At 33.2% G+C, this 21,971-nt stretch overlaps 1 protein-coding gene across 7 annotated transcripts in view; it reads left to right on the top strand.

Moving 5' to 3' along the window:
- MAP3K7 (mitogen-activated protein kinase kinase kinase 7) overlaps positions 1–21,971 on the top strand; it is a 75,673-nt gene that overhangs the window by 45,545 nt on the left and 8,157 nt on the right. For 4 of the 7 annotated variants that reach the window (XM_074187175.1, XM_074187173.1, XM_074187177.1 and 1 more), the window contains 2 exons: positions 10,749–10,816; positions 17,887–17,992. In XM_074187175.1, coding sequence (XP_074043276.1) covers positions 10,749–10,816; positions 17,887–17,992 — 174 coding nt within the window. Of the gene's footprint in view, positions 1–3,814; positions 10,490–10,748; positions 10,817–17,886; positions 17,993–21,971 lie in introns of those variants that run through there. The other 3 variants (XM_074187176.1, XM_074187174.1, XM_074187179.1) reach the window with 2 other exon arrangements.

Below are 21,971 nucleotides of genomic sequence, written 5' to 3'. Positions count from 1 at the left end.
AAAAAAAAAAACTTTTAACTTCTTGATTTTTGAAGTTTTAAATTAATAAAGTTAATATGTCATAGAGTTTTATACAATCAAAAATAGCTGTTGAGTTTAAGTAAATAATTTGTAAGATACCTATGCTCCCTTTATCACAAATATTACCATTCTTTCATGGAGCTAAATCCAGACTGAAATGTTTAAAGGGATCAGGAAAGTAGCAAGATATCCAGTCTTATAGTTGAACACTAAATTCTACACACACAAAAAAAGCAAATTTAGATTGAGAGAATCTAAGGAAATAACATGGAAAAGAGAAGACTTAGGAGTGACTATTTAAAGGGCTGTCATGAAAAGGAATTAGACATGTTCTGCTTTGCCTAGGAGCAGTTAGTTGAATGCAAGTTGCTAAAAGAAAAATTTAGATTTGATAAAAAAAAAGAAACAGTAACCCAATAATATTCAGAGCTATCAGAATTAACAAGTAGTTGACCACTTATTTGATTTGTTGTATGGAGTATATTCAAGTATAATTTGAACTTGATTGAGGATTCTTCTGGCTCAAATTCTGTGTGATTCTGTACATGAGAGGAGAAAATTACATATAATCTACTCCAGTAGTGTTAATGATATTGAGCATGTGGCTTTCTGCATGGCTATGCTTTATATGATCAATGTTGTGTTTGGAAATTCCTTGCCTCCATTATAAATAAAGATGCAACTGTGCTTTTAAATCATAGAAGACTATCAGCTTTTATAATTTTAATTTACATTGTTATTTTTGAATTGGAATTATCTTATTTTATCATCAGTTGTAGGATCTATAAATTCATAGAATGGCTGTTTCATTCAACAGTTTATTTTTATTTTTGTGACATTTTGCCATATTTTCTAATTAAATCTTTAGTGCAAATAATTGAACACTTTTTTTGACAAAAGAGTACAAATACCTGGACTCAAAGTAGTTTTGGGGAGAAAAAGACATATCTTCTATATGAAGTTCTCTAATAGTTTTATACAAATTAATATCAAAATATCACCTTTTTAGAGAATGGGCCAGATTTCCTTAATGAAGGTAGAGAGTATTTGATATCTAGTGATTCTTAATTCCATAGTATTTCCTAAGTTTGTAATTTGGGTTTTTGTTTGAATTTATATATTTCTTAGAAAGTTATTTAGTAGATTGCAAAAGAAAAACTTTTTGATGTATTTAAAATGGAATTTAGTACCATAGAAACCTGAATGAGAATTCATACACATGCATATTTTTTCCATTAAGATTGAAGTAGTCTCAGTATTGTCTGTAATGATGTTTCTAAAATTGAGATTTTTTTCCTTTGGCATAAAGCAGTATGTACAATGAAAAATAGTCCCTGAAACTCATGTGTTATTAGAATTAACTTAATTATATTAAATACAGGCTGCTTTGTTTATGTAATCTGTGATCCTTTTTAAAGTTTTATATTTCTTTAATTCTTAAAATTTCCACATAGAGTCCCCAAAAGTCAAAGACTTTGACTCTGAAGATCTCAATCACTTTTTGCAGTGACTAAATCCTGGAATAGTAGCAGCATGGTGAAGCAAATGTAAAAAAAAAACACATAATATTCTTACATTTTTGTCTCTTCCTTTAGTGTCTTCTGCCTATAAAATACCTGACTATTAGCAAATAAATTACTCTTGCTGAAAATTATACACGTCCCGCCTTTTTTTTCCTATTCAGTCACCCAGCAAAAGTAATCTTTTTTTTTTAAGGTTTTTTCAAGGCAAATGGGGTTAAGTGGCTTGCCCAATGCCACACAGCTAGGTAATTATTAAGTGTCTGAGACCGGATTTGAACCCAGGTACTCCTGACTCCAAGGCTGGTGCTTTATCCACTACACCACCTAGCCGCCCCAAAAATAATCTTTCTATAGGGGCAAGGACAAGCTAACCACTTAGATTTAAATTAACATGAGAGAATCAACCTCAGATCCAAACAACAAAATATCTGATCTATACAACAATAACATTTTGCATAGCTTTGTTCTAGCCTAGTTAGACCAAAGAGTATTTTTTAGCATTTATTTTTAGTAAATATGGATATTCCCAACACCAGTGCAAATTATAGCACCTTTATTCCTCAGGAGTCATTTTCATGAATTGCTCTAGATAGCTCTCTAAGATGACTTTTCTGAATTTACTTACGTTGGTCTTTGGCTGACAGATATCTATCAGTAGATTCAAAACCAAAGAGACTTTCTACCATGGTTGAACCTTCTAATGCTTATGCTTCATTGACAGCCTTCAAGAACCCAATCATTTCTATCCCACAGTGAGGTATCAGATTAGAAAATTAATCAAAGGACATATGTCAATACTGCATACTAATAATGTACTCAACAGCCCCTTTAGATGGGTTCTGAATTGTACATCCTCACTGTATCCACTAATTAGCATAATATAACTTGGAAACTTGAATAATGGTGATAGAAGTGTTATGCTTCTGCTTCTACAGTTGATTAGGAATATTCTTTCCCCCTCAGTTCTGTAAAAAGATATATTTGATTGAGAGACCATGACATTAAATGATCTATTGTCTATCACTATTGTATAATCAGTCTTTCATTTCTAAAAATGAATTTCTGAGTTCCTCTTGACTTGACCATTTTACCCTACTTGAACTAATTTTTACTGTCAACATAGCTGACCTTTTTTTGATGATGCATATTATTAAGATTTGGTAGATAAGAAATTTTAAATAGAACAGAGTAATACCATGAAGAATTTTATTGAGGATTCTTTTGGGGTAAAGTTTCCTGTTTAGCTGCATACCAGCAACTAATACACAGGCAGAAACCAACCTTAACAGAGTCAAGCAGACCCTGGTATTTACATACTTTATATTTCAATTTATAGGCATTATATCTAAAAAATAGTAGAAATCACCCAAAAACTTAATAGAAAATTCCCCATTAGAAAAATTTGGTGATGAAATTTATAGGATATGTCTGTCCATGATGTATCTATTGCAGGAGGGAGAAAGGTGGAAAGGCATTCCAAGCGGGGGGGGGGGGGGGGGATGCTAGTGAAAATGCATGAAGTTTGGGAGATGGGCTGTCTTTTGTGAAGAACAACAAAGAGGTCAGTGCCACTTGACTGTAGAGTACAGTGGAGGGGAGAGTAAGATGTAAGAGGACTAGAAAGGGAGGTAGAAAGAATCTAGGCTACGAAGTTTCAAAAACCAAACAAAAGATTTTATATTTGTTCCAGGTCTTGTTAAATTACTTATCTTAATTACTTTTATAGGTAGTTGAGAAGAGCACAATGATTTTTTTAATTATAGTTTTTTTCAATAAATTTTCTCTTTCCTATCTATCCTCACCTTTAAAAAACAAAACCTTTATAATATGTGCATATTCAAGCAAAATATTTCTGATTCTACATCCTGAGTCTGTTACCTTTTTGTCAGGAAGTACAAAAAAAATGCTTCATCATTCCTCTGGAATTATGGTGGTTCTTTGAATTATAGTTCTTTTTTTTTTTTAAGTTTTGTTTTTGGTGGGGATTTTTTGCAAGGGAAATGGGATTAAGTGGTTTGCTCAAGGCCACACAGCTAGGTAATTATTGAGTGTCTGAGGCCAGATTTGAACTCAGGTACTCCTGACTCCAGGGCCGGTGCTCTATCCACTGTGCCACCCAGCTGCCCCTGAATTATAGTTATTATAATAACATAATAATATATGTATATAGATAGATAGTATATATAATTATATATAATTATAGTTATAGTTCTTATGCTTTCAAAGTTGTTCGTTTTTGTTATTTTTATTATTTTGTTATTACTTAAATTGTTTTACTTTCTTCATTCTACATCAGTTCATACAAGTCTTTCCAAATACCTCTAAAATCATTCTCTTCCTCATTTCATTTGATCTAATAGTATTAAATAAAAGTTGATGTTCACCCTCTTGGTTTATAGTTCTTGCTGCTACAAAAAGAACAGATATAAATGTTTTGTTCTTTTTCTTTGAGCTCTTTAGAATATAGGTCTACTAGTAGTGTAGTATCACTGGAATAAAGGTTAAGCATAATTTAGAAAATCTATAGACTTAATTCCAAATTACTTTCCAGAATGGTTATTGCCGATTTATAGTGTCACAAACAAATATTAATGCACGTATTTTCCCTCTTACATTTGTTGTTTCCTTTTTCTGTAAATTTTATCAATCTGATGAGTAGGAGGTGTGTCCTCAAGATGGCACAACTAGTGATTTGTTACATTTTTTTTATATGGCTTTTGATAGTTTGTATTTCTTCCTTAGGAAATTGCCTGTTAATATCATTTAGCCAGTTACCATTTGGGGGAATGGGATACCATCATCTTGGAAATGAGAACCTTATGAGCAAAACTTGCTGCAGAGATTTTGTTCCCAGTTGTCTGTTTGCATTCTAATTTTAATTGCATTTGTCTTCTTTATCCAAAACCATGTTCAAAATATTATTCTCCCCCATTTGTATTATAGAGGAGTCTTTATGGCCCACAATTAGCCCATTCCTTTAAAATTATTTACCCACTTTTTCTAACAAGTATTAAAGTTCTCAGTCCCCAAAAATTTTAATAGCTTATATAATAACAGAATTAAGACAAAATTATTCCATTTCTGTTCACTATTACTCTATTCCATTCAGAAAACAAAAGCAACTTAGATCTAAAGCATCGTTAGCCTTTAATTCAGTAAATGAGAACTATTTGTGAATTATCATACACCTTTGCCCTCAAATAGGGATGATACAGTGAAGTGAGCAATCCACACCAAAGGAAATATCAAATGTGTCATCCTTAATTTAGGTAAAAGCATCACTAGAGCATGCAATCCTGCTTTGTTTTAATTTTGTATAAAAGGTCTCTCCAAGTGCCTGACTACTGCCTCAGTAAATTAGAGGTTGTTGTTGTTTGTTCATTTTCTTTTTTTATTATTATTTTAATTTTTTTTTCAAAGAACATGTAAACATAGTTTTCAGTATTCATTTTTGGAAAGATTTTTGTCCTTCATTTTCAAAGAGGACCAAAGACATCACAGTGTGATGTCTTGACTTGAGCATGAATTGTATTTAAGTGAGGGAGAGTTGCACAAAGTTATCAGCCTAGTCATTTTAATCTGAGCCATTATAATCTTGGAACTAGGGCAGAAGTCAGGATGACTGGCAATTGCCTGGGATGCACTGAATGACCTTGGCATCTTTGATGCCTAATCAAGCACTTTAGTGCTCTCCTGTGCCTGCTTCAGCTGCCTTCATGACCATTGGAGCAAATTGTTTTCATCCTCCCACTCCTCCAAGGAAAGCCTTCATGTACTTGGTAGCATCCCCCAAATTATCAACAGGTTTGAGAATAGTCAATTACCTTCAACCTCATTTAACCCATCTGCTAAGATGGCTTACTGGGGTGCGGCTGCTGCATGTTCTCCAGCTTCGGGAAGCCACAGGCAAGCCCTTTCACCTCGGACCTGATTACCTTGGTAGGGGACAGGGAGCAGAGGACCTTTATATCATATCCAAAAGGGTCTCAGTTAAGTATTCAGACTAGTTGACCTTGCTTTATATTGATTTATTGAACCTTTTTTGTGAGCTAGTAAATTTGGGATTTTGCAACCATCAAAGCTTAGGGACCCTAATGCTTGTAATTTCCATGTCTTAAGTCAAAGTATTATTTTATCCCTTTTTTATTGAAAATTTTAGGTCTTTTAAGTCTTCTTGAGTTAAAATTGCAAAAATGTGGAAATCTTTGTTTACTCAATTATCTTCTGATTTGCCATTTTCTATGTATTTTTTATAACTTTTCTTATCCACACCAAATATTTTTTTCTGAGTGACAGTACTTTTTTCAAGTGTTGTTTGAAAACGTTAATAATAAAGTGGAGATTATGGTCTTGAAACAACTTAATAATTACAGTAAGAACTGATCCATTATATCATACCTATATTGTATAATGAACAAGGGTTTTGTTGAGAGAATGGGAGTCACTCAGTAAAAAGGAATTGAGTGGTTTTGGTTTTAAGAAATTCAGAATTTAAGGATTTGGGATGACTTGGCCTTCAGTCCACAAACAAGCAGCAGAAACTAGCCAGTTAAAAAAAATGTCTGTTAAGGACAGAAACTGTCCAGGTAGATAGTACTAATCAGGAATTCAGTCTAACCCTTGGGAAACCCAGAATATTGTTCATGTTTTCTTATATACTAGTTAAGCATAGACTTGACCAAACTATTTAGCTCTCTCTTGAATTATATAATACTGGCTTATTTCTTAATAAAACTAACCAAGTGCATTTTTCAGTTGATAGGAGAAAGGCACTTTTAACAGAACCAATTTTATCTCTAAAACGTTTGTTTAAGATACAGAAGTCTTCATAATACTCTAGTAATAACATTAATTTCCCATAGTATAGCCTCAGATTGATTTCTGTCTTTGTAAAATAGCTCCTCTTTTCAGGGAATTTTACATTCACACAATTCTATTAATACTGTTATAAGATTCTAGCATTCATGACTCAGAGTTGACCTATTAACTTAATCTAAGACAATTTTTCCCCTCCTCTTTCACTCCCAACCACTTTTTATAAGCTCTTGAAATTTCTTCATCAAGCATATGGATTAAGGGAATTTAAGTACTTCAGTTTAAATTTTTTTTAAAAGTAGAGCAGCACTTTGCTATCTCTTTTGTAACTTCTGAACCTAAAATAATTGAGTAAAAATGCTGAAGTGATTTAAGGTTTTAATGAATAATATGCTCAACATCTTATTCTGAGAGAAATTTTTAAATAAACCTTTTTGTAAGGTCTTTTGCCTAACCACCTTCCTGTCATCTTTTTTAAGTATAGCTTTCCAGGATTTTGAAGAGCTTTTTAAAATTATATCTATCTTTATACATAAGAATTCCTTTAGAACTTAATAAGTAGATATCAGGCAATGTATGTTTTTAACCTTTTTAAAATTAAAGTCCCTAGTAACTCAAGATACATGCCTCCATTCTCTTTAAACTGTCAAACCTGGTACATAAAAAAAGACTGGTTCTGATTTTTTTTAAATGACAGTCAAGGTTCTCTTTTTGTTTTGAGTAAAGTAGAATCATACAGTCACTAATCTCTGTTTTTGCAATGGTAGTTGGAGATGGAGTCAAATGCCTTGTCATTTAGGGAATATTTTGTAGACAATGTTGCTAATGGGAAAAACAAGAAAAATTCTGTAAATGCTGAAGATATATAAAGGGACAGGGGAATGGTAAGACCTTTATGATGAAGTAGAGTTTGTAAGCTAGGAAATTTTATTAAGTGCATCACTGCATCCCAGTGCATTTTAGGAAAATCTCTTACACTGGCAAGTAACTAGAAAAGTCACCTAAAATAGTTGCTACAGTATCGAAGTCTTATTTTATCTTCATTTCTATGTGCTTCCTTTAGTACAATTTGAGCCCAACATGAAGGACAGCCTGATAGTATTGACCTTAATGGGATCCCTGAAAAGATAACTTCTCACAGGGGAAGTTTTGAGGAAAGGGACAAAAATTTATTGAACTCCTGCTGTGTGTGCTAAGCACTTTATAGTTATCATTGATCTGGAGACATTGGTCCAAAGTGATACCTTACTCTACTTTTATCTCTAAACAAATACTGCCTATGGGCTTAATGGGGATCTAAAGGTGCACACAAATTAAAATGTCTAATTTTGAATAATAAATGATGTAACAATAATAATAGTATGCTATTAGCATGTGAAGAAAGATATCATGTCTCATCAGCAGAAATTTGAATAGTTAAAGCTCAAAAAATGCAAAATCAAAAGTAGAAGACGTCTTACATATATATAAATATATGTGTGTGTGTGTGTGTGTGTGTGTGTGTGTGTGTGTGTATATATATATATATACATATATATATATCAAAGTAGATATAGGAAGGTTATCTCAGGGAGGGGGAGGTCATTTGGAAGAAGGTATGGAGTGTATAAGTGACAGGAGAGGAAGAGAGGAGAGAATTTTTTTGGGAAATTTTATTACAAGAAGGGTGTGAAGGGAGGCAACTAGGTGGTGCAGTGGATAGAGCCCTGACCCTGGAGTCAGAAGTACCTTAGTTCAAATCTGGCCTCAGACACTTAATAATTACCTAGCTGTAAGGCCTTGAGCAAGCCACTTAACCCCATTGCCTTGCCAAAAACCTTTAAAAAAAAAAAAAAGGTGTGAAGGAAAGGGGCCTTACCTGAGCCAAAAATGTAAGAAATCTAAACCAGATATTTTTCAGGAACATCTGATTCCAATTCCTAGACCAAGGAAACAAGTCCATGTAAAAGCCTTTTTTTTTTAATTTTCAACAGGCCCAGCTGATTTCTCTTTCTACTGCCTGAGAGTTGGATTTAGTGATATAAGATAGATCAGTCATAAATAGCTTTCCCCACCTAGCATTTCAAACTATTTGGCCTGTCTAGTGACCCTCAAGTAAAATACTATACTAAGAAAGCCCTATTCAGTTGTGTCTTTGACACTAGCAATGGTATTCCTATCATCACTTAAGAGTTTTGATCAAGAACTCATTTATCTCATTTCACTAGGTTTCAGCTTAATTCTTTTACAGTACCATGTGTAATGTAGGGTATGAATTTCAGTAAAATTAGTGAGATGCCAAATTACTATTCTATAGGGTAAAAAAATTAGAATCAAATCAAAATTTCCTTAGGAACAGATCTAGTAATTTTCATTTGATTTAACAGGAGATGGATTATTTTACATTCATATTTCCAAATTATGACTTAAAGCTTAATATTGGAGCAACAAGTATTTGTTGATTGCAATCCTTTTTTGCTTTGTGTGAACTATTTGCCAGATGGTTTCTGCCATGGTTATGCTAATTGAAATGCATCACCCAATACTGCTTGCTTTGGCTCTTCCTACTAGCTTGAAAATTCCTCATTTAAAGGCATTCTTTAACTCTTTGACTCTTAGTTCTGCTTTCCCCTATGGACTTAAAAGTTTTGATTCCTTATTCCTTCCCCAACCCACTGAATATTTTAGTTTGTTTTTGTTTTTATTGAAATGATAATCTAATGATTTCAGGACACATACACCAGGTTCCTTAGATTCACAAATGTTGCTAATGTGAAATAAGAATCCCAGACACTTTTATGAGTCTCTTTTATCCAAGCTAATTTTAGAATTGGGTTGTTGAATGAAATGTGTCCGAAATTGTTTTCAGTCATGGACTATTATATTTATATCCTCAAGAAACATTGAATTGACTGTATTATTATTATTATTATTATTATTATCATTTTTACCTTTATGTACTAAGTTTTCATTATTAAATAATTTTTTAGAACTAGATTTTTTCATGTTAAAAAGGTTGAATGCTTTGGAATTTTTGACTGAAAATGCAGATAAATGTAAAGATAATTCTCTTAAAAGTATAGGTAAGGGAGGCACAGTGGATAGAGCACCCACCCTGGAATCAGAAGTACTTGAGTTCAAATCCAGCCTCAGACAATAATTGCCTAGCTGTGTGACCTTGGGCGAGTCACTCTTAGCCCCATTGCATTAAAGAAATAAATAAAAAGTATAGGTAAGAATTCAGTTTCATATCACTAGAATTTTGAGTTATTATTTAGTTAAATATATTCATGCAGAAAAGCATTATTATTTGTTCACTTAAATTTGTGCCAGATAAGTACTTTGTGATGCCAAAAGCACTAAGTGTACTTAATTATGCCACCAATTAGAGCCAAAGTTGGGGAGTTCAATGTGATGTGTAGGTTACGAAACACAAGTATGAATGGTATGTGCTCATAGGGTTACAAGTGCTAGAATGAATGTTTCTGAGTGCTGCCCGCTAGTAGGAAAGTTACGTAATGCAGCTTTCAAAGTCAAAAGAATGTAGAGCATTGTGTCAGCTGTTACTCAGAGCATTTTGGTGTTTCCTTTTGGACAGCTGATCTCTCATCTTAGGAGATACTATATAAACAATCCTATTCCTAAAACAAAAGTACTCAGTGAAATTATTGCTTAATTCATTCAGTTTTAAAGATTTGTTTTTCTTTCATCAACTGATAGGATTTTTTTTGATGTCTGTTTTCAGTCTATTCACAAAAACAACAAAGTTTGTTAGAGAAAAGGAGAATAGTTGTTTGACCATATAGGAAAACGAAGGGAAGTTTTTGTTTACAACTAGATAGTTAAATGTATGTTCAGTTCCGCAAATTTATTAAGCCCCTACTGTGTGCTAGATCCTGAATTCTTATGAAGGCTAATAATGAACTAAAAATTTCTTAATGTAAGCAGGTAAGATGAGCCTAAAGAGCTTGAAAAAAAATAACAAAAAGACTACAGGTTAAAGCTAGTAGTGTCTTACAGCATGCTTAGCTGTCTTGCATAACGTAAGGCCCTTGAAATAGATGCCGTCATCAGCCCCAGCCCCCAGGCATTAATCCTATTTAAACACATGACAGAAGATGGTGGAAGAGAGAGTAGCAGCTATTCATGTGGTAGGAGTGGTTATTGTATTAGGGTATACTTTCTGTTGCAGGCCAGCATTTTTTTAGTTAAAACATTGCAGCTGTCTCTTCTTTCCTCTTCTTTCCTTCTCTCCCTTTTTTTTCTTCCTCTGCCCCAAAACTGTCATACTTTTTTTTCCCCCACACTTTGTTTCTCTCTTTGGATTTATCTAAAGTGCAACTTCCTGTTGTACTCCTGTCTGATTTCTAAATAGATGTAAGTGTTATGTTTTTTTTTTTTTCTCTCTAGCAGGCAACGGACAGCCAAGGCGTAGATCCATTCAAGACTTAAGTGTTACTGGAACAGAACCCAGTCAGGTAAGATAATTCTTAAGTTCTCTGAAAATAGTAAATGAGAGATGACTGCAAGTTATTGTCTAATATATTTTTTACAATTTGTGTTGTAAATTCAAATAACTTCTTTGACATGAAACTGACCAAAGTTTTTTGCTCTTAAACTTTAATGCATAGATAAAAGCTATAATTGCAGCATAATTTGACTTGAAGAATATCTTATGAACACTGATAGATTAAAGTTCAAGTAAACACAGATAAATTAAGTTTTATATTTGAAGGGTTTTTTTAGTGTTTTATATCAACTAGTTGCAGTTCCACTCATAATCTTGAGAAAAATAATTTAATAAATTCACTGTCACTCTGTAAGATGGACCAGTGCCACTATTCCTCTCTTGTAGCTCAAATAGACTGTCATATTCCCAGGAAATCATTGGCATACCTGGAAGCTTCTACCATATTTAATATGGCATCATTTATCAAAGTTATATGTATATGATTATATAGTTTAATCCTAACAAAGCATTACTCTAAAAAGTGAGAAATACTGTAAATACTTTTATCCAGATTATGATGTATGTTCATTAATTTTAATAATGTAATTTCAATAATTCTTTTCTAATTTTCTATTATTACTTTATCACACTTTTCTACCTGACCCAGAAAGTAGTATAATTTTTCAAATGTCAGTGTTATAATCTCACCTAAAATAAAGACTTTACTTATTTGACCTATATGAATAGTTCAAAGTTTCTGACTTTCTCCCTAATTTTTATCAACTTACTCTGAAGATAATTTCATGCCATATTCTATAGAAATGATAATTTTTGGTCATTTTTATTTAATATTTTGTTTTGATTGGACTGATTGTATTCATATAAAATACATCAGAAATATTCAAAATTCAACTTTATAATTCTATTCCAGAATTCTCATATAAAGTGTTCTTAAATATTGGCTACTTTATACATTGTAAGTATTTACTTATTGTGAAATATTTGATTGCTTTTCATTCTAAAATGGTAATCCATAATCATTTTTAATTTTTATAATGCACTTTAAATGTTGAATCAATTGCAGTCAATATAGATTCAAAACCTCACAACTCCCTTAGGGTGCTTAAGTAATGGGTATACTCAATCTCCATTTTCTAAATAGAAAGACTTTTAAAAGAGAATCTAAAATGTTAAAATTTCAGGTTTTTTGCTCTTCTCATTGTTCTTATAATATTTATAAAGTGTGGGGGGTTTTTCATCTATTTCTTGAATTTTAAATTTTGTTTCTACCTAATTAGCTATTTTGTTCATTGTTAATATTTTATTTTATGATTAATATGAGCATTCCATTTTCTCCTATTTTCCCACCTCAAATACCATATTTCTTAATTACTCACAATTAGTAGCAAATAGTTGGACATCTGGCATCTGCTCTATTTCCTAGAGGCTTGATGATCTCATGCTTTGAAACTTTCTTTACTACTGTCATTGATATCCCAATTATGATCCTCCTTCTAGCCAAGAGTTACTCCTTATACCAAGAATGTGATGCTTCCTTTCATTCATTTCACAAGGGACTATAATTCCTTTCTTTACACTAAAGAATAATGGCATTGCTTTGAATTAGTGCTCTTCTTTCGGCCTTATTAATTTTCCCACTAGTACACTCTTAGTGAACATTGATTGCTTTCTCATTCCTTTATTTCTAGTGCCTTCTATTGTAAAAGCATAATATATACATGCCAAAATATATAGAGTAGAAAAACTATTCTGTTCAGTTGTCATAAACTACTCTTAAACATTTCTGGTTTTTATTCAGCTAAGTTGAACTACTTAAACTAGGTTTTAGAAAACCCAAAGCTTCTAGTTTCCTGGGCTGCCCTTTGTAAGTGCTCTTCCTTTTCCATAAATGTCCATTTTGTGTAATACAAACACTAAGTATCCTTTTCTCTGTAATTTTGTAATTCTTATGTAAATATTATAAAGGTATTCTGGAATAGTGGACATATATACTGGCCATAAAATTAGGAAAGCCCAGATTCAAAACCCATCTCTGATAAGTACATTGCAGCTGGATGCACAAGTTATTTAAGTCATATTAAATCTCAGATAATTCTCTGAAACTTACATCTACCAGATTATATGTGGTTCGAAACCTCAAAAATGCTGAAAGACATTCCCACACCTACAGAATCACAGATCCTTGACTTAAGAAAAACATTATATCTTCACAATGTAGTTTAGAATCTAATAGGCTCCTAGTACATGGAGCTTACTTAGTATTAGAATTTCCTTATTCACTTTTCCACAGAACAGAGAAAAAGATGGTTCATTGTGATATACCAATTAATCTGATATCATTATTCAATTAAATTCAGCAAACATTTATTAAGCACCTATATACAAAACACTTTAAGTGCTCGGAAAACTAATATTGCCTTTTTTATGATACTGGAAATGGAATATGGGAATATTGTCTAGAGAAAGAAACCAGGTTCTATTTCTAGCTTAACCAATGACATGAGGTAGACCTTTAATAAAACCATTTTAATAACCTATTTTTCCCTTCCTCAAAACTAAAATAAGTAATCTCAGTAATTTTTCCATATGGAATAAGAGATGTAGATAACCCTTATTCAAAAATATCCTTAATAAATATATATATACATAAAGAGTTGAGTCTTCAAAATACACATTAAAATATTTTTGTGTTACTAAAAAGTATTTGTCAAACATTGTTATAAACTTGGCACTATAGGTAATGGTAATGTTTAGGGACAAAGAGAAATACATGAATCTTATTTTCCCACCCCCAAAAAATGTGGGGGGATGGGTGTGGGTGTAGGTATTCAATAAATACTTGCTGTTCAGTTTATTCCTTTAGGTCAAAGTCACAGATAACATTTAAAGTACAGACTTTATTGATGCCTGGCACCAAGGACAACTACCTTATATGTTTTCCTTTTTACATTAAGAGACACAAGCCTATATAAATAGGGGACATGGATCAACTTTTATTGTTGGGGAATAATTCTATATTAAGTTATTTTCGGTCCTGTCCAACTCTTTATAATCTCATTTGGGGCATTTGTGGTAAAGATACAGGAGTGGCCTGCCATTCCCTTCTCCATCTCATTTTATAGATAGGAAACTGAGGCAAACAGGGTTTTGCCTCAGTTTCAAGTTACTTGACTGAGGTCACAAGCTCTCAAACCACTGCACCTCCAAGCTGCCTCTAAATAATTCTCTGCTATAGTTTATTGCTTTATAGCTAAAACTATATGCAGAAAGTGGTAAGAGCAGCATTCTTTTTTTTCCAGAGTGATTAAAATGTTTTTTATTAAGAAGTCTTACCAAGATGGCACACCTCTCAAGGTGGGAGAGAGGGGCGAGGAAATCCCAAAATGCAAGATCTTTTATGTACTTTGAAAGGCCTTCTTCCTGCCCCTTCATGTTAATCATAGGCTGGGGTCACAATCTAATTGATACATTGGTCCCCATACATTTTCCCCACCATGCTCATTATACTAATTATACTAATGAGCAAAAACAGCTAGATCTCCTTGAGCATGTACAAAGAAGGTCAGGACTCCAGGTTAATTTAAAAACAGGTGGGACAATTCATCAGTTTTTGATCAGCTAGAGGCTAAATCTTTTATCTTAACTCAGTACTTGCTCATAGGCAACAATATAGGAATACCCTAGTCTTTGTAGTGTAAACTAAGAATCCTCCCTTCACATTCTTGGGGAACTCAAACACCCACATATTCCTCACAATTGCCCCTATTCTTTTTCTTTTATAATAAGGTTCTACACCTTATTAGTGATTTCTTTCTTAAATCATTGTTCTTGTCATGACTACCAACTTTTTCTTCTGTCAAGATTTTTACTTCCTCATCATCAAAGACATGGACTTGGCCTTTTTCCAGGTTTGTGCTAGAGCACATACAAACTTTAGGCAGCAACATGATACATTTAATTTACCACAAACTCCTCCTTCAATCAACAGATTGTCTAATAAAATCTCTATGTTGTATAACTTTCTTGTTTTCAGGGCTTAGTCAGCCAGCAAGTCCAGGACCCTAGCTGTATAAATTATTTCCACTACAGCTTAGAATTTAATCAGGATATAAACAGCCCCATAAGTCTAGATAACAACTCCCTGACCAATCCTTGGTGGATGGATATATGCAGTGGTAATCAATTTCCTTTACCATAATGAATCCTGATAAGAAATCCAGGTATCATCATTACATCTCACATGAGTCTCAGTCCACCTATCTTTTTAAGTTGTACAGCTTTCCAGCATTCTTAAACAAAAATACAATAATTAGTTCAGGTTGCTGTTCTACTGTAAAATAAGTAAACTACATAAGAATAGTAAGTTTTCGTATTTTCCAGATATTTGCAGTTTAAAGAAACTGTAAAATAAAATCAGAATTACTTTTGAGATTAAGCTTTGGGGTTAGTAAACTCACCTCTGACATACATTGGCTCTTTGATCCTGGGCAAATCCTTTAAGACCAGGGTTCACAGACAACTCTCCCACAACACTCTAAATTGTAGAGAAGGGGCAGACCTGCATTGGTGGGGAAAGTTCCTTGTGGAAGACACAAAATGCTTTAGTTGTAATGTGTAAATTATATGAATAAAATACCTGTGCTTTTTTTTCCCATAGCATCCAAATTCCTAACTATTTGTTGATGTGTAATAAAATTGGTATTGTCTTCACCATGTTACATATAGTTGGAATGTTCAGTGAGCAGTCATTTATTAAGCAGCCCAGTAATTCACTATGTACTATTATATTTTTTGCATATATATATATATATATATATATATACTCCTGCAAATACCCAGAGATTTTCATAGATTCAGAGAATTACAACTGAAAGAAAACTTTAAAGATCAACCTAATCTAACTGGTCCTGGAGACAGAAGGAACTGAATTCAAATCCAGCCTTACATAAATTTACAAAACTTGAGCAAGTCACTGTTTGCCTCATTTTCTTTTACTCCATTCTTCCACAATAATACAAATGGTGACAGCTCATACCTACCTCTCTGAATTTTAAGGATCAAATGAAGTGATATTTGTAAAGCACTTAGCTTTACAAAATAGGCACTATATAAATACTGGCTATTTTTATCTAGTAGAAGCACTTTATTTTATAGTTGAGGAAATGGAGGCTTAGAGTTGTGAAATGAATTTCCCCTCCCTGCACAGTGGATAAATGACCAAGCTCCTTGGAAAGTCAGCCTAAATGGTAGCACTAGGCAAAATTTAGTAACTTTTGAAAAATATGGTCCCAATCTTAAAAGTGAGATATAGAAATCAAAAGTCACCATTCATATACTTAAAATAACTCTTGATTCTTTTTATACACCTAGAAATTTGATGTTGGGCAGAGTAACTGGTAAAATAGCTGTGCTAATTACTTATGCAATTTAAATTTGATTTGTCACATTCATTTCCAATGGCAAATCAGATTATTTATCTTAAGAATCAGGTACTCATTTTTCAAGTATTTTAGATGCTCTAACTTTTTTGAACGTTTTTAATGTTTATCTGATGTCTTTGATGTTATGAAAGCCACTGATTTTTTTAAAATTATTTGCTTCAAAAATTTATTTGCTTCATTAAAAATGACAAAAATTTAAGCACAAACTAATTGGATTTTCAAATTAAAGATTAAACAGATGACATATCTTTTATAACACTTACCTTATACATATTTTTAAATGTGGAAGTTATTGTTCCAAGTTTTGATTTGTTTTTAATTGAAGTTTACTATTAACTTTTATATCCAACACAGTGAAGCAGCATTATGTTATTCATTGAGTTGATTATTTTTTCAAGTATTGAGAGTCTTTTGGCAATTTATGGATTGGAATTTAACTTTTTATAACCTTTGCTGTGGTCTTAAATTAGGAAAGACAAAATTGGAAACTGGTGACAAAAATATCAGCTTCATTCCCTAGTTTCAAAGAGACAGGAACTCTATAGGAGAGCAACTGTGCTGGGTACTGTGAAGAGAGACAGGTCCTGTGGCAGATGAGAGGTTGAAAAAAATTCTTAAGTAGGAAAATATATTTTCAAATGGACTTAAACTTCAGAAGTTTGATGGTTTATATTAAGTTTTGAATTGTAGGATTAGCCTTACTAGCTTTGATCATATTTTTTGCATTTTCTACATCTTCATCCACTCACTTCTGAACCTCTTTGTGGTTTTACCATTATACATTTCACTCATTGTCATGAGTCAAAAATTTTTCTTCTCTTTAAAAAACTTATATTGTGAATTAAATTGATTCTTAAACTTTTAGTTGCTGCCTGATTTACCTTCTGAAAACATGGGTGTAAGCATCTGCTGGAAAAGATAAACTATAGTCAAATCCATCCAACATTCCCTGTTAACCCTAAGACCTTTAATTATTTTAAAAAGCTAAGCAGAACTTGGAATCTATTTCAGAATATTTAGATTTGATTTATTTGGGACATTATTTCAGAGTGGGGTACCAAAGTAAGAGTTGCTCCTAGAAATAACAGATACTATTGGTTTCTATTCTATAATTTAAGGTATCATGGAACATTGGAAAGGACACTAGATTTGGAGTAGGGCTCCTGAATTTTTTGGTCTTTGCTCTCCTATCATTATTTTTGTGACTTTGACTTAACTTGTCAGACCTCAGTATTTTCATTTGTGAAAGAAGAGTTTTGGACTAGTTGATCTTTAAGGTCCCTTTCTAAGGTGAGGTTGCTGAACCTGAGATAAAACATCAAGATGCTAATACAACAAAAATTCTGAAGAAGTAAAATATTCCTTTCAGTTCTAGATTTGCTAATCTCTTGGCATTTCTAGTAGACAAAAACCTTATAAATTATTATATTTTATTACATTTTCATATTATGTACATTCTTTTTCATTTCTTCCTGTTTTACACTTTTGTAAAACTCAATATTCAATCATACTTCTTTCTATATAAAATTTACCTGGAATTGTTAAAGAATCCTTTCATGATGTTGTTTTTTTGAGTTGGGTTTTGGTTTTTTTGTTTGGGTTTTTTTTTCACCACCTTTCATTTCTTCATATACAGGTGAGTAGTAGGTCATCCAGTCCTAGTGTCAGAATGATCACTACCTCAGGACCAACTTCTGAAAAGCCAACAAGGAGCCATCCTTGGACCCCTGATGATTCCACAGGTGACTTGTTGCTTATTTCTCATTTTTAATAAACTGTATGAAAGGGATTCTTTTATATTTATGTTCAATTAATAACATCACTTGTCTGTGTTATACCTACTCTTTGCCAGATATTTAGCTAAGAAATAGGGATACCAAAAAAAAAAAAATGAAGTCCCTGTCCTCACAGAACTCACAGTCTAATAAGTAGATATTTACAAAAGTAAATCAGAGATAGTATTAGAATTAAGAGGAGTTAGAAAAGGCTTCTTGTAGAAGCTGGGATTTTAATTGGGATTAAGAGATAGCCAATAGGCACAAATGAATAGGGAGCGCATTCCAGGACTTGAGGATATAGCCAAAAAAAAAATGCCCAGACCAAGAGATAGTATACCTTGTTTGTTAAATGGCAACAAGATCAGTATCACTGCATCTAAAAGTTACATACATGGTAGGGTGTGAGTAGACTGAAAGGAAGGAGGTCTAAATTATAAAGGACTTTGAATACCAATTAGAGCATTTATTTGTATTTGATCCTGGAAGTGATAGGGAGCCAGTGGAGTGTATTGAGTAGGGGAAATGACATGAAGGGACCTTTGCTTTAGGAAAGTCACTATGATGACTGCACAGAGGATTTAGAGGGAGGAGAGACAAGACAGGCAGACTCACCATCAGGCTAGTGCAGTAATCACGGCTTGAGATAATGAGGGCCTGCACCTGTGTGACAGTGTCGGAGGAGAGAAGGAGAATATATTTGAGAGCTGTTGCCAAGATGAAGTCAATAAACTTTGGCAACAGATTGGATATGGGGGGGGGGGGTAGGAGATACTGAGGAGTCTAGGATGATTCCTAGATTTTGAACCTAAAGGAGAATGGTATTATCCTCTACAATAATAGGGAAGGTATGAAATAGGGAGAGTTTAGGGAGGGAGAGGAATGTCAATTGGTAGAATCTTTACAAGGACAAGATAATATTTAAATTGTTCAAGAAGCCAGTGGGATCATATACCTTAGCATTAGTAAAATAGAAAACTAGATTTATGAACACAGACTTGCCTTCTGTATTTTTGTTTCCCTAGGTTTGGATAGTTTCCCTGATAGGAGACATATAATTTGAGGAAGAAGTATTAGATGGTGGTTGGGTGTTTTTTGGTAATTGCTTTTTGTTTTATGGTGTTTCTAGCAAAAGAAATGTGTGTGTGTGTGTGTGTGTGTGTGTGTGGTTTTTCCTTTCTCATCACATTTCTACTTGATGACAGAATCATTTAACTAGCTCCGTTATATACTAAACTAATATGTTATGGGGGGGGAAGTCATCTTGGTCTTCACCTGCTCAAGGATATAAATTAAGTGGTGTCCTGGATAGAGTTCTGAATTTGGAGTTCAGGAAGGCCTACATTCAGATTCTTCCTCTGATATTTATTGTACTATGTGACTGTGGGCAAGTCTCTTTACCTCTCTGAGCCTGTTTTCATCATCTGTATAGAGTGTATTGTCCTTTAAGGTATCTCCCAGTTCAGATGATGATAATTGCAATCCTATCATGTAACCAAAAGGGAAAAAAAAATTATTTCCTTTCATGGTCATGAATCTTTAAGTCTTTCCAATCCAATAGCTAATTTAATACATTGTGAGATTTATTTTACAAGGTATACTCTTTATAGGCTACAAGAAATCCTGTTCCAGCGTAAACACATTCACAAATACAGATTTAAAAATCAGCATTTCACATTGGACTTCAAAATGATGAAGTAGTTTCATTAAAAAACATCTGTAAACTCATCTCAGTCACAATGAATCGAATATGGCCTAAGGCAAAAAGACATATTTTAGAGTGTCCTGTTATGTCATTATCAATATCATCTTAAGTGAAGTACTATAAAAAGAATATTACTGTCCTTCATAAACTACAGAGTGCTGTAGTTTTAAGAATACTTCGGTGCATATTTGTAACTGTCACGTCTAGTAAGAAAACACAAGCAACTTGAGTCAGCACATAGCTCTAGAAATGGTGCTGTGGAAGTCAACACCCAGGGTGGAATTCCAGCTGCCACTTTCTTCTGTCCAAGTAACCTCAAGCAGGCCCCCCTCACCCCTCTTTGAGCCTTAGTTTCCTCACCTTTAAAATAAAAGGATTAAACCACATGACTTCTAAAGTAATTTCCAGCCTTAAATCTCTGTGAGCTTCAGTGTTCTTAAAAGAATTTAGAACTTTTGAAAATTTATGTGAAACTAAGCATATTTGGTAAGTAATAAGTGGGAGTTTGCAAGTCCCACGAACATTCCCATTCATCTTTACAGAAGTAAACTATTATCCATATATGGCCATAGATATTTGGCATGCTTTAGTCATGTTTATAATTTAATTAAAACTGAACTGGGTCACTTCTCTTCCCATGTGTGTCATGTAGGATAGCACTATATTTAGCACCGGGTGTGCTCCCTGGTTTTTAGTTAGTTTAAATTTAGTGGTAGCTTCTTCACTCCTAGCAGAGCACAGCCTGAAGTGGCCCAATATATTTACCACTAACTATATATGCCAAATTTATCATCAACCTGTGGCAAAGTCATGCTTCCTCAACCTCCAGCAATGGTAGAGAAACTAGGAAACATAATTTTTAATGGGTGGTAACTTAAATGTGTATATTTCAAAAAGTCAGGCTCTTCCTACTTGGTTCCTCAGATAAAGGAATTTCCCCCTTACTCTGTGTGTGTGTGTGTCTGTGTGTCTGTGTGTATTTTTTTTTATTTATATTTATATATGTGAGTGTGAGTGTTGCTTTAAGACCTAAGAGCAGGGATGGCTAGGTGGCGCAGTGGATAGAGCACCAGCCCTGGAAGCCAGGAATATCTAAGTTCAAATCCGGCCTCAGACACTTAATAATTACCTAGCTGTGTGGTCTTGGGCAAGCCATTTAACTCTATTGCCTTGCAAAAACGAAAAAATAAAAATAAAAAAGACCTAGGAGTAAATACATTAAAGTTTTGTGTAGAATTCAGCACATAATATCTGATGAATTTTAACAGACATTTTTATAAATGTTTATTTTACATGCCAGGAAATATTCAGTAACACACACAGGAAGTTTTTTGATGTAAGTTATATTTAATAGAGTTGAGTTTCAGAAACCCTTCCAGTAGAAGGTAGCATGTAGGGGATGAAATTTTCAGACCTTTTCCAGAGCTCATAAATTCTTTGTCCTGCAACACTGACCTTTGATCCTAATTCTGGCATCCAGCTTAACCTTGTCTCCCTTCCTAGCCTGAACCAACACTCAGTTTGACAAGCATTTGACAGATTGTAAATTTATATTTTAAAGTGTTAAGATTCTTCTGAACAAACACCACTCTGGGTTTTTTTGCCCCTCTTCTCTTGTGTTTGGTATCAGAGATAATTGATGGTAGTCAAAAATCTGCCTTAGGCCAGGGAAAATGAAATTTCACTAATGTTAACTAGATTGCCATTGTCTTGTTGATATTTCATAAATGTTTTCTTACAATTTTTTGGCCAATATTATTATCAGGCAATAAGTAAATATTGTAAATTCTCATTAGTTCATAATACTAATTTGGAATTTGTCATTATTAATTGTTAATATTATTAATATTAAAGCTTTCCCCTGTAAAGACAGGGCTTACATGGTAAATTAATAGTATAAACAGTGTGACAAGTCATAAGGATGGGAAAACCTTTCTAAGTTGAGGGACATTGACTTCAGGGGAAATAATAGATCACAAATGTAAGAAGAAAATATACTAGGTTATTTTTGTAAAAGGAAAACATTTTCATTTAGGAAAGGGAAACATGCAACTCTTTTTGATTAAGTGCAGCAATTAAAGAACCCTATATTAGAACCTAATTAAAGTGAAAGGAGTGGAAGAAACACAAAGAAATAGAGAAGAATGAAAGATACTTCTGAGATGGAGATGAATAGACATAAAGGGTAAAAAAAGCTGTACATCACTCCTTCAGGAATTTCAGTTAATATAGAAGTCTGAA

The sequence above is a fragment of the Macrotis lagotis genome, chromosome 5 (genome assembly GCF_037893015.1).
Source record: "Macrotis lagotis isolate mMagLag1 chromosome 5, bilby.v1.9.chrom.fasta, whole genome shotgun sequence".
Taxonomy (NCBI): Eukaryota; Metazoa; Chordata; class Mammalia; order Peramelemorphia; family Peramelidae; genus Macrotis; species Macrotis lagotis.
Note: the sequence above shows the minus strand (reverse complement) of the source record. Positions and strands in the feature narration are given on the sequence as shown.